At 47.2% G+C, this 16,437-nt stretch overlaps 2 protein-coding genes across 4 annotated transcripts in view; both read right to left on the bottom strand.

The window, feature by feature from the left end:
- Positions 1-6,126: 6,126 nt before the first annotated feature.
- ncoa4 (nuclear receptor coactivator 4) lies at positions 6,127-15,375 on the bottom strand. Of its 3 annotated transcripts, none has more exons than XM_082556559.1 (11): positions 15,222-15,375; positions 11,703-11,826; positions 9,615-9,755; positions 9,446-9,534; positions 9,041-9,149; positions 8,491-8,571; positions 8,291-8,419; positions 7,519-8,205; positions 7,158-7,439; positions 6,975-7,073; positions 6,127-6,896 (listed from the first exon to the last, which is right to left on the bottom strand). In XM_082556559.1, exons 1-11 carry the CDS (start codon positions 15,257-15,259, stop codon positions 6,891-6,893), a joined length of 1,785 nt encoding a protein of 594 aa, XP_082412685.1. In that variant the 5' UTR covers positions 15,260-15,375; the 3' UTR covers positions 6,127-6,890. The 3 variants fall into 3 exon arrangements, with proteins under 3 accessions (XP_082412685.1, XP_082412686.1, XP_082412687.1); XM_082556560.1 differs by having other exon boundaries at positions 8,291-8,416; XM_082556561.1 differs by lacking the exon at positions 15,222-15,375 and adding an exon at positions 14,243-14,394.
- Positions 13,734-16,437, bottom strand: part of tjap1 (tight junction associated protein 1 (peripheral)) — a 39,907-nt gene continuing 37,203 nt past the window's right edge. The window contains exon 10 of the transcript XR_014280387.1: positions 13,734-13,785. The gene's annotated coding sequence lies outside the window, so the exon portion shown is untranslated. The remainder of the gene's footprint in view (positions 13,786-16,437) is intronic.

Raw genomic sequence — 16,437 nt, 5'->3', positions numbered from 1 at the left:
AATCAACCAAAGACCCAGACAGACTTTTAATTCATTTGAAAGCCTGATGCTTAGCCTCGTCCACCCCAGCTGTAAACTCAGAAACCAGTCTTACTTGTTATCATCTATCGTCCACCTGGGCCTTACACAGAGTTTCTGTCTGATTTCTCAGACTTTATATCTAATTTAGTTCTGAGCTCAGATAAAATAATTATTGTGGGTGATTTTAACATCCATGTAGATGCTAAAAATGACAGCCTCAACATGGCAGTTAATCTGTTATTAGACTCAATTGGCTTCTCTCAAAATGTTAAAGAACAGAGGTAATGCTGAATAACTAGTTCATGCATTTATTACTTCCAGGCTGATAATTCATTATTATCAGGAAGTCCTAAAAACTCCCTGAAAAGCCTTCAGCTGATCCAAAATGCTGCAGCAAGAGTCCTGACAGGGACTAGAAAGAGAGAGCAGATTTCTCCTGTTTTGGCTTCCTGTTAAATCCAGAATTCAAAGTCCTGCTCCTCACATACAAGGTCTTAAATAATCAGGCCCCATCTTATCAGCCAAGATGGCGCCAGTGTTTTCGGCGAGCCGTCTCCTTGAGCTTTGTCTACTGTTTGCTATCCTATTTTCTCAGTGTTATCCTGACGCCTTTGCACTTCTTACCTATGATTGTCTAACTCTTTTGAATCTCCAGCCATTGACTCATCAAACGTCTGGTTTCAAGTGGCAACCAGGAAACTTTGTCTCGACTCAGACGGATATCTCTGATCATTTACGCCACTTTCCAGCTACCCTTCCACCTAGGAAACACCAAAGGAGACGGGGTAAACGGGGCGGTATTCGTGTTCGCCTCAAGGCTTACTTACACTCACTTGATGCAAGCAGCTATCACGTATTTATAAATACCCTATCTTCTTTTCATGTTCTCTGGGGCCGCTTCTGCTATAGACTGCCCTGTCATTGCTGGATAAGTCCTGTTGGACACTGTGCTCACCTAGACTCCCCGGCCGAGTGCCCACCTGTTCGGAGCTGGGTGCGGCTCTCCAGAGGTGGTGTGAACTACAACAATCTTCGCCTGCTGAGATCTGTTCCAGCTTTCAACAATCTGACTATACTCTGGATGGCTTTGCTAAATGTTAGATCGCTGGCAAACAAGACTTTTATTTTAAACGACTTTTTCCTCTCATCGGGGCTGGATTTTCTTTATTTGAAACCTGGCTTCGTCCTGAGGAATCTTCTGCTTTTTCAGAACTTCTTCCCCCAGGTTGTGCCTATGCTAGCTCCCCTAAGATCTCTGACAGGTGGAGGATTGTCTTCGATTTTTAAACACAAATTTCGATGCCGGGAACTACCACCCGTCTTTGACACCAGCTTCGAGGTGCAGCTACTGGAACTGAACTGTGCCCCCCCAATTCTTTGTGCTGTGGTGTATCAACCCCCGAAATCTGTTAAGGATTCTATTTTTCAATTTGGTGATCTTCTAGGGAGCCTGGTTTTACGCTACGACCGTGTTTTAATTGTTGGTGATTTTAAGCACACTAACAAAGGATTTCCTTGCCCTTATTGACATTTTTAATCTTGCGCAGTGGGTAAGTGAACCAACACATTTAAAAGGTCATTCGCTTGATCTAGTTTTCTCTTATGATCTGGATATTCGTATAACGGATATCAGGGACTCTGGGATTTCTGATCATTCTGTGGTTATGTTTAATGTTACGCTACCAATGGTATTAACGTAGTACTGAGACAGCTTTGTTAAGAGTTTTTAATGATCTCCTTTTATCCACTGATTCAGGTTGCTCTGTGGTTTTAGTCTTACTGGATCTGACCTCTGCGTTTGACACAGTAGATCATAACATGCTATTATCAAGGCATCAAGTAGTTGGTCTTAAGGGCACAGCCTTATCATGGTTTAAATCTTATCCTTCAGAGAGGTCATTCTCTATCACTATGGGGCAATACTCCGCCTCCTCTGCTCCCTTTCTCTGTGGTGTGCCCCAGGGGTCTGTTTTGGCCCCTATGTTATTCTCTCTGTACATGTTGCCCTTGGGATCTATTTTCCAAAGATATAATATTTCTTTCCATTGTTATGCTGATGACATTCAAATTTATTTTCCTTTGAGTTTGCATGTCACAGATCCATCGCATACATTCTTTAACTGTCTTCATGATGTGAGAATCTGGCTGTGGTGGGAATAAGGCATGGCGGGACCACAGATCATCATTTAGAGCGATTTTATTCAAATCACATCACACCACAACACACACCAACCCCTGAGTCCCCGTGTTTTTAACTCAGTGGGAGAGATTAAGGATGCCGTGCAGGTGTGTCCGCCCTCCCTGCATGGCACCTGCAGACCACGCCCCACCACACTGGCCATCTCAAAACTCTCTTACCTTGAATGACAGTAAAACTGAAGTTATTGTCTTTGACAGCCATATCCCTTTGAACCAACTAACTGTTACCCTTGGCCCACTTGCTAGTTACCTCTCCCACATTGTAAGAGACCTTGGGGTACTCTTGGATAGCTCCTTCAAATTAGAGAAACAAGTATCTTCTGTGGTTAAATCCAGCTTCAATCAGATATGACAAATTTCTAAAGCTAAGCCTTTTCTTTCCCCCAAGGACCTTGAAAAGCTTATTCATGCATTCATTATCTCTAGATTGGACTATTGTAACTCCCTTTATTTAGGCCTCCCTCACTCCTCTCTCTACCGGTTGCAATTAGTACAGAACGCTGCTGCATGCCTTTTATCGGGTGCCAGAATGCATGATCATATTACTCCAGTTTTAGCTAACTTACACTGGCTTCCTGTGAAATTTCACATTGATTTTATGATTTTATGAGGTATCGTTCTAACTGAAGACGAACCAAAGACGAGGCTCATTGTTAGAGAGTTATCTCTGGGATGCTGGGATGATAGCTCCCTCAGGACTTAAACTCCGGTCAGAGAGTGGGGCACAGAGAGTGATGTCCGGATATACTTTAATGGAAGTTAACAGCAGCTCAACAGTACAGCAGTAGGCATACTTAACGAATGTGGGAGGGGTGGACAGACGTGTGGTTGTGAATAACAATTATAGCGATGCGATTGAAATATAAGGAGACTTTCGGACACTCATTAAACTTCTGTTTCAGTCATCAAGGATCTGTCAGTGAGAGGCTTCATTACTAATGCCGTACTAACCACAGGACAACTATAGAAACCTTTTTTTGGCCCAGTTTCATATTCACAGACATTTGACTGTGATGATGAGATCCAGACCAACACTCATAAAGAGTTAGAACCTTATTGTTCTTCCTCTGTAGTTTCTATGTTTGCTGTCCTGCTGTCTTCACTTTATTCCTCCGTGTGTGTTCAGCTTCTGTATTTGACGTCATCTCTGTGCTGCTGACGTAGCTACTGCTTTTTGTGCTTTCTTCTTTTGTTCAATAAAGTTGTTTTTTTTTTAAGCAGCTTCATCTAAAGTCCCTCCCCGTTTCTCAGATACTTCTGCGTCACTTCCTCTCCTCCTCACAGACGTGAGCAGAATAAAAATTTAAATAAAAAAACAAAAGCTAGAGGCACTTTGACCTGATGAAGCTAGATATCGGAACACCAGGGGGCGGTGTCTGCTCAGAGTTCAACAGAAGGAGAAAAATGACCTGCTGTTAGCTGATCCAAAGCAAGAGCTGTGATGAAGACATGAAGCGGACCATGGGAGGAGGTGGGACCAGTTCCTGGGACACACTGGGACACAAACCCTGGAGCTTCAGCAGGAGCAGGAGGGAGTCTGCTTAGACTGATGGTTCTGTCTCCGTTTGCTCTTAAAGAATCAGTGCTGTTATTGATCCATACCGATCGACCAGATGCATCTCTATATGTTCCCCCTCATCAAAACCAGCAGCGTCATTTCCTGTCAGTGTGAACTTCCTGTCCTCTTTGGCCCCGGCTGATGCGGTTTTATGTTATTGATCTGTGATTAAAGCTCAGGTTTACTTTAAAAGTCTGAAGCTGCAAACACTCAAAAACAATCTGAATTCATGTTGTCACACTGCTTCAAGCTTTCATCATTTTTATGGATCAGCTCGTGAATTTCTCTGAAACTTTCATCATTTTAACTTGTGTAGCATTAATAAAGGTTTGTTGTTTTGAGAGAAACGTCACACAAACAGCTGGTCAAACCTATAAAAAAACCCTGAAACTGAAACAGGAAAGAGACAGAAAATAGAGAAAATAGAGAAGTGAAGCTGAAAAAAACCCCCAAAAAGTAAAAAAAAGAAAAAGAAAAAAAGACGTGAGCTCAGAAAAACACAGCCAGTGTCTGGACTGAAAGACCGAGGCACTAATCCTGGCAGCACAGGAACAAGGCCACCAGCTGCTGAGGTCAAGATGGGCCACGCCCCCTCGGGTGGTCGACAATGGCTGCTGATTGTATAACCCACTCCTGCTCATTCCGACCTCAGTGATGGGTTTTCCCGATAAGCCTGAAGGACACACAAACACAGCTGTATGGACTCAGCTGAAGGTCAAAGGTCACTGCAAAACACAGCTCAAATTTATTATCCAGTCAGTCTCCCCTCCCCCTGAGGTGTTTGTTTGTTCTGTTGCACACCTGCGCTCTGGACAGCAACGTGTTTCTGAACTCGAGCAGAACATTTAACAGCTGTTTGTACCAGAGCAAACTTTATTGAAACAAACGTGCTTGTTGCAAACATCGATAAAGGTGGGAAACTCCTCTTAATCACTTCAGTGTTGAAGGTCTGCGCTGCACCGCCCACAGCCCGCTGATAGCGATGTTAGAGGTCAATAAGTCACGCGCCGCAGGGGTCACACATCCTCGGACTCAAAAACTTTATTAATTCGAGTCCCTGCTTCTCTGTCCCTTGTAGCCCCCAGCTTCAAGTGATGTCATCAGTCCCTATCAGCGTTCTCCTGATGAAGGGTGTGACCTCACCAGCAGCAGTAAACAGGAAGTTTATCATCAGCAACCAGCCTCATTTCCAACCCTTCCTTTCTGATTACTGCCTTTCTGTACGTTTGCTGTTTAGCTTCCTGTTAAATCATGTGACCCACCTGTGTGAAAGCTGCTGTTACTGTCAATAAAGTTCACTCATTTAAAAGCCTGGCTGACTGTGATGAGATAGTATCGATCTGCATTTGGATCGATTAACCCCCGGCAGCCTGCCGAGCCTCGAGCTGTTCACGTCTGAGTATAAAAAAGTTTCAGGTCGAACAGGTCAGCTGACATTTGGGGAGTCAAACTGGTTTCAGTTCCAGCTGATCAGCTGACACAGGTGCATGTTCCTCTCTCAGGTGTACCTGAGTGTCTCGCTGCCTCCGTCCTAGGGCTGTTCGATATAACGATATATATCAGATGACGATATAAAAACATCCATCGTTTCATTTTACGCTGTCGTTTGTTTCGTGGTGTCGCAAAATAAACTGTTTACAGCAATATTTTTTCATGTTCTGATGTCACTGTAGTTATTATTAAGTTCTTAAAGTTCTCTCTTTTTCTTATATGTAATATAACCACACTAGGACAGACAAGCGCCTGTTTTCATGCGTTGTCGTTAGCAACAACGACGGTAACAGCATCGCGTGTCCGCTTGTTTATGTTCCACATAAACCTTTCACAATAAAGCTCAAGATCCTGTTGAGACTTTTCAAAATAAACTGAATCACGTGAAAGAGCAGATTATTTACAGATGAGAATTTTAAAAAAAAAAGACGCCAGGTGCTAAAAAATAAAGCTTAGACTCAAACGTTAGCACAGGCTTTTCCCCGCAGCCGTGTAATAAATACTCAAAGAAAATGGCGCCGTTACAACTTATGTCTAAAAATGTATCGTTTCATGCATCGGTCAAAACACTCGACTCAGCTACATGACGCGAAGCTGGAAACACTTCACGCAAGTCGAGCTGCCCGAGATTCACAGAAAATGTTACATTTTTGTGATTTATATCGTTGTCAGGACGACAGATGTCTTACATCGGGATATGAGATTTTGGTCATATGGCACAGCCCTACTCCGTCCTGTTTAAAGAAACATCGAACACAAAGTCAAACCGCTGCGCTGGGCTCAGTGTCACAGCCAGTTTGAACACAGATACACCTGGAAACTACGGGTACCTTACAGTGATGTCACAGACACAGTGATGATGTCAGAAAACTTTATTACTGTAGAGAATCACAGCAGGAAAAAAAGTGATGACACCACAGCTATATGTGATAACGCCCGCCCCCTCACACGAGAGCTGCAATGGAAAGCACCAATCGCTGACCAGAGTCACGTGACCAGCCTGCACAGCTTCTTCCAACAAAGCACTCTGGGAAACCGAGTCCCTCTTATGCCAACAAACCACGTTACAGGATGGAAGCCTGCAGGCCAGACAGGAAGTGAGTCTCTGTGATGTCAGCAGGTTTTAGAAAAACAAAAATGTGGTTAAAGGAAGTGACATCAGTCGTATTATAAAATAAAGTCTAATTTATGTTTAAAATACACCCCACGCACTCTTCCATATAGTCCCGCCCCCTCATCTCTTCCACAATAAGCGAAACACTCGCAGCTCTAAATGCTGATTATTGATTGGTGACTGATCGATTATTGATTAGAAGCTGAAACGTCTCACCACACCCTCTGTAGCCATATGAACTTTCACCTGATGAAACTGCTGAGGCCCCTTTCAGAGTCCTACATCCTGCTTCCTGCCACGTTAATCAAAGGGCGGGGCCAGCTACATCTGAAAGGGGCTTTAGGCTGTTGCTGACTGGCGATCAATGGTGGGTAGCGGCACTACATGATGATGTCACAGAAAGGAGAAAAAGGCGTCAGCGACGACGGTTAGACAGATGAGATCGTGTGCGCTGATCAGCAATAAAGTGACTCCAGAGAAGAAGAAGCATCATCGTCGTCATCATCATCACATCTGCAGGAGACACAGGTGAGACAGGCAGACCCAGACAGACCCACATACACACCACGTCACACGGTGCAGGTGACTCACCTGTACGGGAGATCTGTGCAGCCACTTCTCTTTGTCTCCGCCCACCTTCATGCAAGAGAACAGGTCACACATGGTGGGCAGCGCCACAGCGAGGCGTTCCTAAAGAGGAAACAAGAAGCAGTCAGGAAGCCGGAAGCGAGCAGCAACCAAACCACGTGTGTGTTCAGCTCCAGCTGTGCTCACCTGAGCTTGACTCCTCTTCCTCAGCAGCCACTTGTCCTCTTCCTCCTCCTCCTGGGGCGGCACTGCGGAATCGGGCGCTGGGCTCTTCCGTGGAAATAGCCACAGGTCCGTCTCCAGGGGGCTCTGGAAGAGAGACGAGGAGGAACCGTTCTCCTCCCGGCTCGCCTTCTCCTCCTCAGCTGCCACCCAGCCGGAGAGCGAGGAGGTGAAAGCCTGCAGAGGAGAGCTGGAGGGAGTGGAGCCGGTGCTGGGGTGGAGCCACGCCTCCAGGATGGCCTGAACCTGTCAATCAGTTGATCAATTAATCAATCACCTAATTCTTACTGAAGTGTCACAGCAGAGCTGACTGATCGGCTCTTACCTTCTGTTCCTGCTCTCGGTGGAAGGGTGTGGCCGTGGCGCTCTTGGCAGTGGGCGGGGTGTTCTTGGGGACGCCATTCTTGTCGCGGTCCTCCTGCTGCAGCAGCCAGCGGCTCAGCACATCCTTGCCGCAGTTCTCCTCGCAGACGCAGGCCGAGTAGGCGGAGCAGAGCTCGTTGGCGCGGCAGGTCTGCAGCGTCGGCGGCGTCTTCTGCAACCACACCTCCAGAGACGCTGGCATCGACACGGGGACGGGAGAAGTGGGCGAGGTGGTGCCTGAGGTAGGCGTGGTCTTCAGGCACTTGAGCTTGCCGAGGTTTTCAATCTCCACTGCGCTGATGGTCTGACAGCACGACGAGCAGTCGCCGATTGAACGGCTCACTGGCGACAGCCAATCATCGGTTGACCAGCTTTCCTCAAACGGCTTAAAGACACGCTGCCAACGTTCGGCGTCCGACATGGTCTCCATGGCAGCAGTAGGCGGGGTAACAAGCCAGTCGTTCAGCTCCTCCTCAGCTGCGGCGGACAGCTCCATTTCGTCGATCTTCTCGATGGAGAAGGAGGAGCTACAGCTGCTGACGCTTCTCTCCCGGTTGGGGGAGGGGTCTTGAATAAGCCACGCCTCCAAGTCCCTGAGCTGACCCCAGGCTTTCATGAAGTTCATGGAAGCCATCACGGGACAGGAAGTCTGTTACAGAAACAGGAAGTAAAGCAGGTGAGAGGCACGGCCTGAGGTCAGAGCCTGTTCTCAGGTAACACACCTTAGCACTCACCTTACTCTCCTTCTGTGACAGCAGCCAATCCTGCGGGTCTGTGCTAGACTGATAGCCAATGGGAGCGAAGCTGTTGGCGGGTTGAGATTCTAGCAGCCAATCGCTCAGAGAGGAGGGCTCAGCCATCTGCTGAGAGGGAGACGCAATCAGCATCACCTTGCTTTCATCACTATCGCCATCACCACCAGGACGCAACTTACCTGCTTCTTCGCTGTGATTGGACAACTCTGCACCTGAGGTCTCAGGTGGGTGGAGCTCTGAGAGGATATACCCTCCACAAGCTGTAAACAGGAAGGAGAGAGAACACACCTGAAAGATCCACTAACACAGTGTGTGTGTGTTACCTGTGTGTGTGTGTGTGACCTGTGTGTGTGTGTGTGTGTGTGTGTGTGTTACCTGTGTGTGTGTGTGTGTGTTACCTGTGTGTGTGTGTGTGTGTGTTACCTGTGTGTGTGTGTGTGTGTGTGTGTGACCTGTGTGTGTGTGTGTTACCTGTGTGTGTGTGTTACCTGTGTGTGTGTGTTACCTGTGTGTGTGTGTTACCTGTGTGTGTGTGTGTGTGTTACCTGTGTGTGTGTGTGTGTGTTACCTGTGTGTGTGTGTGTGTGTGTGTTACCTGTGTGTGTGTGTGTGTGACCTGTGTGTGTGTGTTACCTGTGTGTGTGTGTGTGTGTTACCTGTGTGTGTGTGTGTGTGTGACCTGTGTGTGTGTGTTACCTGTGTGTGTGTGTGTGTGTGTGTGTGTGTTACCTGGGCGTTGATGCTGCCAAATGAGGTGATGGCCTGCTTCAGAGAGCGAGAGTCGGCATGGAAACTCAACTCAGGTGTTTCCTCTGGAGTGAGACTCAGAGAGGACAACCTGCACACACAGGAGAAGACAACAAGATCACATGACTGCACCGCACCTGACACACATGCCTACAGGTGAGAGTCTACAGGTAAAACCAGCTCAGTATGTCAGTAATCTGATTACATCAGCTTTTAGCACAGATGTAATCACATTAGACAGTGAAATCCTGACTGCATGCCTTAACTGAGGGTGTGCAGACTGGGACAGCTACGCCAACAGGTGAGAGCACCAGCAAGGAGAACAGACCGCTCAGGTGTGAACGCGCCCACAAATCTGTGTGTGTGCATGTGTGTGTGCGCACGTACTTCTCCATGCAGCTGGTCAGCTGGTTGTTCAGGTCGTTGCTGCTGGAGCTCTGCAGCTGGTAGGCGATCACGTCAAACTGACCTCGGAGCTGCAGCACAGACACAGCACAGGTAAGCAGACAGGTAAACAAACAGTCAACACAGGTAAACAGGCCCCGCCCCCAGTTACCCGGTGCAGCTGGTGCAGCTGCTGTTGCAGAGTTTCCGTCTTCACTTGTTCGAGCAGCTCAATCTGACCCAGCAGCCACACCTCCCTGCAGCGCAGCGCCTCCTGCTGGCGGCTCACGCAGCTCTGCAACTCCGAGCGCACCTGAGGGGACGCACAGGTGAGACGTGTTAAGCAACACCTAAACGTGAAATGTTCAGTAACCAAACAGATTCTTCCAGAGAAAAACAAAAGAAATTTCACAGCTACTGCGTGACTGACAGGCTGGAGTTTGAAATCCGCTTCGTAACCACGTCTCTTAACAGGTGCCGTCTTTGGTCCTTATACACACATAGTACGGTAACATTACGCTCAAGCAGAGTACGTATCACTCCGCGAGGCTCCTCGCAGCCGTAATGCTCCAACAATCCATCAGGCAGTGCGGCTCCGTAGCTTAGCAAAGTCGTACTCAAACATTTTTGACAGATTGCTGAGCGCCGTGCAGCACAGAAAATCGGTTTGCGGTCAGTAAGCACAACCAGAATTCATACATAAGGCACACTGTCGATTTTTGAGAAAATTAAAGGATTTTAGGCGTCAACGCATTAGCCCGGTTAGCTCGTTAACGCCGTCCAGCCTCCACGCACAGGCCGATCCGCGGTAACAGATTTGCTCCGTTAATGCAGTTATGGCGTTAACGTCACGCTGACAGCACTAAAATAATCTCCAAATGTTTTCTTTTTACCGAGCAGCTGCCGTGTCCGTCCTGCCGTTGCCTGCAGGTGAAGCGATGGGGGAGTTGTGTTCAGTGAAGGAGACGCGAGGCCGAGTAGAGACAAAAGTGGACGAAAGAGGCAAACTTGCGGCTCCACAAGTATAGTCATATCGTAACATAGACTATATCGATATAAACGATATTGTGATATCTCGTATAAAAATATATCGATACATTTAAAAACTCGATATATTGCCCAGTCCTAACGTGAAGCCTCGCAGCGCTGCGGACAGTCATGTGATCACAGAGCGTAAACAAAGCTTTTTGTTAGTAAAGTTTTTTCACACGGACACGCGAGCTCCCCCTTCCTGTGGAGGTGGATCAGCTGACAGGTTAAAGTAAAACAGCCTGTCCTGTTGTTTATGCTCAGTTTAAATAAAGTTTATCTCACAGAAAAAAACAAAACATCACGGAGCTGAGATCAATCCAACCCCGATAATGAAGCTGTGAGTCCCTAACCAACGAGCATGGACGCACACCTGAGCCGGAGCCTGAAGTTTTACCTGGAGATAAAGTATGAAGTCCAGCACGTCGCACTTCACTGCTCTCACCTCCTCTGAGCTCCTCTCACCTCCTCTGCAGGCTTTATAACCCGCCTCGCCCTGACCCTCCTCTTCCTCTCCCTCACCTGTGGCTCAGCTGCAGACAAAGGCAGGATTTCAGGTGGTTTCAGCCTTGCCGAGTCAGCAGTGATGAAGATGATGATGGCTAACTGCGATTGGTTGGTCTCAACAGGTAAATCCTCAGGTGTTTAAAGCTCAAGTGATTCACGGTTTGATATGAAAAACAGGGGGCGTGGCACAGAGCCAGCTGAGTGGTCGCAGCAGTTTAGCAGGACAAGTGTTTCACCGTAAAATGATCTGGGTGTCAATAAAGTTTCAAGCAGCTCCGTTTGGTGGCAGGTAACTAACGCACTGATCAGGACAGCAGGTAGAAAACGTGTGAGCTGATCCAGGTTTCAGCAAGGAGCTTCCTGTGAATCAGCTGACCTGCACTTCCTCCCATCTGCAGCGCAGCAGGAAAACATTTTACAAACTCACGTGAGCTTATCAGCAGTTCAGTTATTGATCACTGATCAATTGTTCTAATCCAACACAGACTTGCTGGGCACAAACTTTATTGATCGACTGAACAGGAATCGTTTGGTTCAGTCTGCCAACGCATTTCCTGTGTCGTGGCATGTCGAACACATTTGTGCCGTTACCATCTGATCTGCTGAAAGGGCCTCTTCCTGTTCTTGCTTTAAAATAAATACCTTGGCTTGACTGCGCTGGTCATGTGACACTGGGGTTATCACGCCTTAAAGCACTTCCTGTTCAGAGAGAGGAGGCACTCACCTCTCTGGCATTCTCCCTCAGCTGCTGCTCCGCCTTCATCACGGCACCGATGGCATCCTCCAGCTGATCCTGGGCCTGTTGGCACTGCTTCAGGCCACTCGCCGCCAGCACCTCCAGCGACATCCTGGACAGAAAACAGGAAGTGGAGACAGCACGGTGATTTCACTGAAATTGACGACTGACTTTAAAGTGTGCTCAGGATTAGAGCAGGGCGATATGACCAAAAATATTTATCACGACATACATTTGAAAATTTGCGATAACGATATAACTGAGGATATAATCGACACGAGACAAAATACTTTACAACTCCTCAACTTTATTAGTGCAAAACAAACATCAATGTATTTCCACTTAAACAAGCAGCTGTTTTTTATCTGCATTAAAGTTATATAAACATGTAACAGTTCGTAGCTCAGCAAAGTCGTACTGAAACATCTGACAGATTTTCGAGCGCCGTGCACATAAAATCGTCTCGAGGTCAGTAAACACAACCAGAGTTCATACATAAGGCGCACGGGATTATAAGGGGCTCTGTCGACTGTCAGAAAAATCAAAGGATTGACTTTAAGTGCGCCGTATTTTCCAAACAACACGGTAATAACGACGGCCCGCTAGCATGCGCTACCAAAAATAGTGCTTTGTTGTGTATCTGACGGAGGAAAGCCAAACCAGTTCCACACCAGTGAAGCTGCAGCATTTTACAAACCAGTTCAGGTTCATGGTTTCACTCAACGATCCGCTCTCGCTCTTCTCATTCTCTGTCGCCACCGTGCTTTTTCCGCCATGTGCGTTTTACCCAAATTTCATTTTCTTGTCGTTGCCCAACATTACACCGGTATTACCGTGAATGGTATGATATGGCCCAGCCCTTCTCAGGATTACACGCTTTAGGACCTCGCTTTATTTCTACACCATCATCTTCCTCGCCTGTGACCTCAGGGGGTAATAATAGCCGCCGCGGTCACACAGCGAGCTCTGCGGCTCCTCTGAGTCATTCACACAACAACAGTAAAGCTTTCCATAGAAGCTCCTCCTGTTCAATCAGCTGTTTGTGGACGCTGCAGCATTGTGTTCCGTGATTGGTCAGAGGGTCGCGGCTCGCCACAAACCAATTAGATTAACCCATCACTAGCGCGCGCGCACACACACACACACACACACACACACGGAAGTAATGAAAGACACTAAAGCAGTGGTCTCCAACCCCCGGGCTGGTCCGTGAGTCGTTTGGTTTTTATCGTTAACTCGGTGTCCCTGGGTCTTTTCCCGTGTGTTATGATCTTTTTTCGGTAGCGGTACTGGCTTTATTTTGTTGTATGTATCCACGACACCTTAAAGGCTAGTCCGTGAAAATATTGTCAGATATAAATCGGTCCATGGCACAAAAAAGGTACTAAAGTACTTTAAATAGCCCTATGAAGTACTTTACAGGAATACTCTGTTTGGCATTATTAGTACAAAGTACATGCATTCCTGAGCATGTGCAGAAACCCTCCACAGTGAACTGTTAATCAGCTGTTAGAGGGGGTGGGGTCTCAGGGTGCAGCAGTGTCTTAGTATCAGCTGTAAACAGAGCTTGTCTGCAGCTGATAACCCTCACTGTGTGACCTTTGACCCCAGCTCAACTCTCACCCACTTCCTGTGTGATAATCAGCTGATCAGCAGAACACAGGCTAACAGCTGGTACTGATCATTTCTCATCAGCGTTAACTTTTCCTTCACAACACGTCTGAACTTCATATGGAAACTTACTGACACAACTTATTAAAAGCTGAAGGAAACACGCCGGATCAAAACCTGTGTGTGTAATAATGTGTAACACCTGTGGGCTTAGCTGACTGACATTATGATATAGAACCTGTTACATCCAGACTTTATTTATGACCTGGCAGGTGAACTAAAGAACTATGAACGAGACCGACTAGTTCCTGATATTTACCATCAATAACGACTGATGGTTGAGGAAGCGAGCTCTATTTTTAGAGCAGTGCTGGAATTTATTTCTTTGTCTGCAGAAAAAATAAATCCCCTGAGGAAGTTTCTCTCTCTCTCTCTCACACACACACACACACTCTCATTTCTTCTACTGTAAATCAACCGCATGCCTGAACCTGCAGGTACTGACTTGATTGATCAGTTAATGCAGTCAGAACACTGACAGTCTGTCACCAGTGAAATGAAAATGACTGCATTATAGGGATTGATTTTGTGGTGTCAGCGCTCCTGCAGGCTGTAAATACAACACCAGCTCTCCGTGCACTCTACCAGCACCAACAGGGCCTCCTGCTGCTTTCAGCAGCTCCTTTAGGAATAAGAAAAACAACTAAAATGTCAACATGGGAAGCTTTTCTTCGTCACCTGTCACATAAATGAAACTGACACGCAGTTAAAGGGCGCCTCGAGGAACCAACTCATAAGAAAATACACAATTTCTCCGTCAATTACGAATGCAGCACAAGTCCGTCTCTTTCGGTTCCTGTTTTATAACCACCGCCTCATACAGAGTGGAATACAGTCGGTAAACCGCGGGGTTTTACCTGATGCTGACTCAGTGTCGGTAAAACTGCAGGGGTAAAGCTCCGTTTCAGCCGCAGGCAGTCTCGCTCAGAGCCGGCGTTTCTGGTGTTTTCCTCCGCAGCTCACGGGAGGAGGAGCCACAGCCCTCCATTACTGCCTGCCGGCCGGCACGTACGCATTAAGCTACAGAGCGGGGGCTTGGAGGCTAAGCCAATGGAGGAACAGTTCTACGAGGGGCGTGGTTTAGAGAGAACCCAGTCTTACCACTGGGTAACCACTAGCCGAGGGGCTGGCGAGGGGCCCCCGCTCCGGGTCCAGAGCAGGGAGGGGCCGGCCGGGGGCACCGAGGCGGATCCGCTGAACACATTCCAAAGGCCGAGATAAAGCGACGATGGGGTCGCTGAGTGCAGCTGATATCCGTAACATATTAACCACCGGCAGCGTGACACAGCGCAGCCAAAGTCCGCAGAATATTGTGTGCCGCGCAATAATCTGCACAGCTGACACAACAGCCGCACACACTCTTCCCTCTGTTGCACCTTCTTTGGTTAAATTAAGTACTTCCAGGGTGACTTTAGGACGACGTTTTGTAACAACTGGTAAGCATCAGCGTGTTTGGGTTAAGCCGAATTACAGAGTGGATCCCAGAAATACATATTATGTAAAAACGAATTTCATACAAAGTAAAACAAGCGAACGGAGCAGCATTTTAACACATTAAATTAAAAAGGATGACCTCTGACCCCTCAGAGTTTATTTTTAACATTTCGGAACGAGGTTACAGTGTTCCGGCTAACGCGGCTAGCGTCTGTGGCGCCTTTAACCTTCGACAGAAATTATACCGAACCGCGGCAACAACACAGTTTAATCAGAGTCACACAATCAACCAGCTTCTCTCGGGCTGAGACTCTAACTGCGTGTTTTAAAGGATCACCGAGGAGCTAACGGCTAACAGCTCCTCGGGGAGCCGCTCCGAGCTCCGCGTGTCGCTGCACTCACCTGGAACCTTTACCGTGGACTCTCCCTTTCGATATCATTAATGATCCGCTCGGTTCGGCAACACGACAGCCAGAACAACGGTCCGGAAAATGAAGCCAATGTCACCACCGCGTCAAGGAACAAGAACCACAGAGGGCGGAGAAGTGTCGCGAGAAATGGCAAACTATCGTGCAGCGTGAGGCTGCCCCCTGCTGGTGAGACTAGGACACAGCCGGTAACTGTAGCCCTCTGACATTATAGTCCAAAGGTACTGAACTAACATCGGAAAAGGTCCACTTTGAGAAAATGCTTTGAAGCGCAGGTCTTTTGTATGTCCCTCCATCTGCAGTCATGTCACGACTTTGCAATACTGAATCTCGATTAGCCACAGATCCTGACAAAGCCGTTCATACAGAGATCAGATCTTAAAGTTAGAGCAAGCTAGTTATGTGGCTAAACTCAGCTCTGAGGGGATTGACGATGGCAAAGACGTCTGGTACATTTCTCATCACGTGATAAGTCACAACAATAAAGATCGCATAGTCTTTGATTTCTCTTTCACATTTCAAGGCCAATGTCTAAATAAGTACCCGTTACCGGGGCCGATCCTTGGGCCAACACTTCTTGGTGTTCTGTTGTGTTTTAGGCAGCGTTCAGCAGACTTATCCCCGCACTTAGCTACTCAGTCACAGACTTGATTCTTTCTGCTGCCTGTACACCACTGATATAACATTTGAGCATATGTAACAGGGTCATAAATCACATATTGTTATAATTACACAAAATGTGTTCTAAACCCCCAAACTACTCCTTTTATACCTGACTTTTAGGACCTCCAAGCCTGTAGTTATGTTCATTATCAGTTAGAGCCCCTCCTCATTCTTTTCTTCTTCTTCTTTGGTGCAATCCTATAAATACAATGTACCCCTTTTGCCTCTCCCCTTTTCTACAATTCCCCTGTGGGAGAGGTGGGTGTCATTTCTTTCCCAACACTGTAAAACACACATATAACGCTGAAGATATCTATCTATTCGGAACCATGATAACAGGGTTCATGCTGATCGGAGTTGGCTTAGCCCTGGTTTATCGGAGAAATAAGAGAGCGGAACCGGCTGTTCAAACCCCCCCAAGGCTGCCCGCTGGAATCGAAATGGAACGAGGCACAACCTCTCACAACGAACGTAATATGGTCAACACCTTGGAGACGCTTACAGCTGCTGTGAAGGCTCAAAACAAC

This window comes from Aulonocara stuartgranti (genome assembly GCF_965226115.1).
Source record: "Aulonocara stuartgranti genome assembly, chromosome: 13".
Lineage (NCBI taxonomy): Eukaryota > Metazoa > Chordata > Actinopteri > Cichliformes > Cichlidae > Aulonocara > Aulonocara stuartgranti.
Note: the sequence above shows the minus strand (reverse complement) of the source record. Positions and strands in the feature narration are given on the sequence as shown.

What these genes read in the sequence shown, in the direction of transcription:
- ncoa4 (XM_082556559.1), bottom strand. Translation starts at nt 15,259, where the DNA reads ATGATATCGAAAGGGAGAGTCCACGGTAAAGGTTCCAG. An exon ending in AGCTGCACCAGCTGCACCGG is followed by an intron (nt 9,535 to 9,614) that starts GTAACTGGGGGC and finishes TCTGTGCTGCAG; the next exon opens with CTCCGAGGTCAGTTTGACGT. An exon ending in TTGGCAGCATCAACGCCCAG is followed by an intron (nt 8,572 to 9,040) that starts GTAACACACACA and finishes TCCTGTTTACAG; the next exon opens with CTTGTGGAGGGTATATCCTC.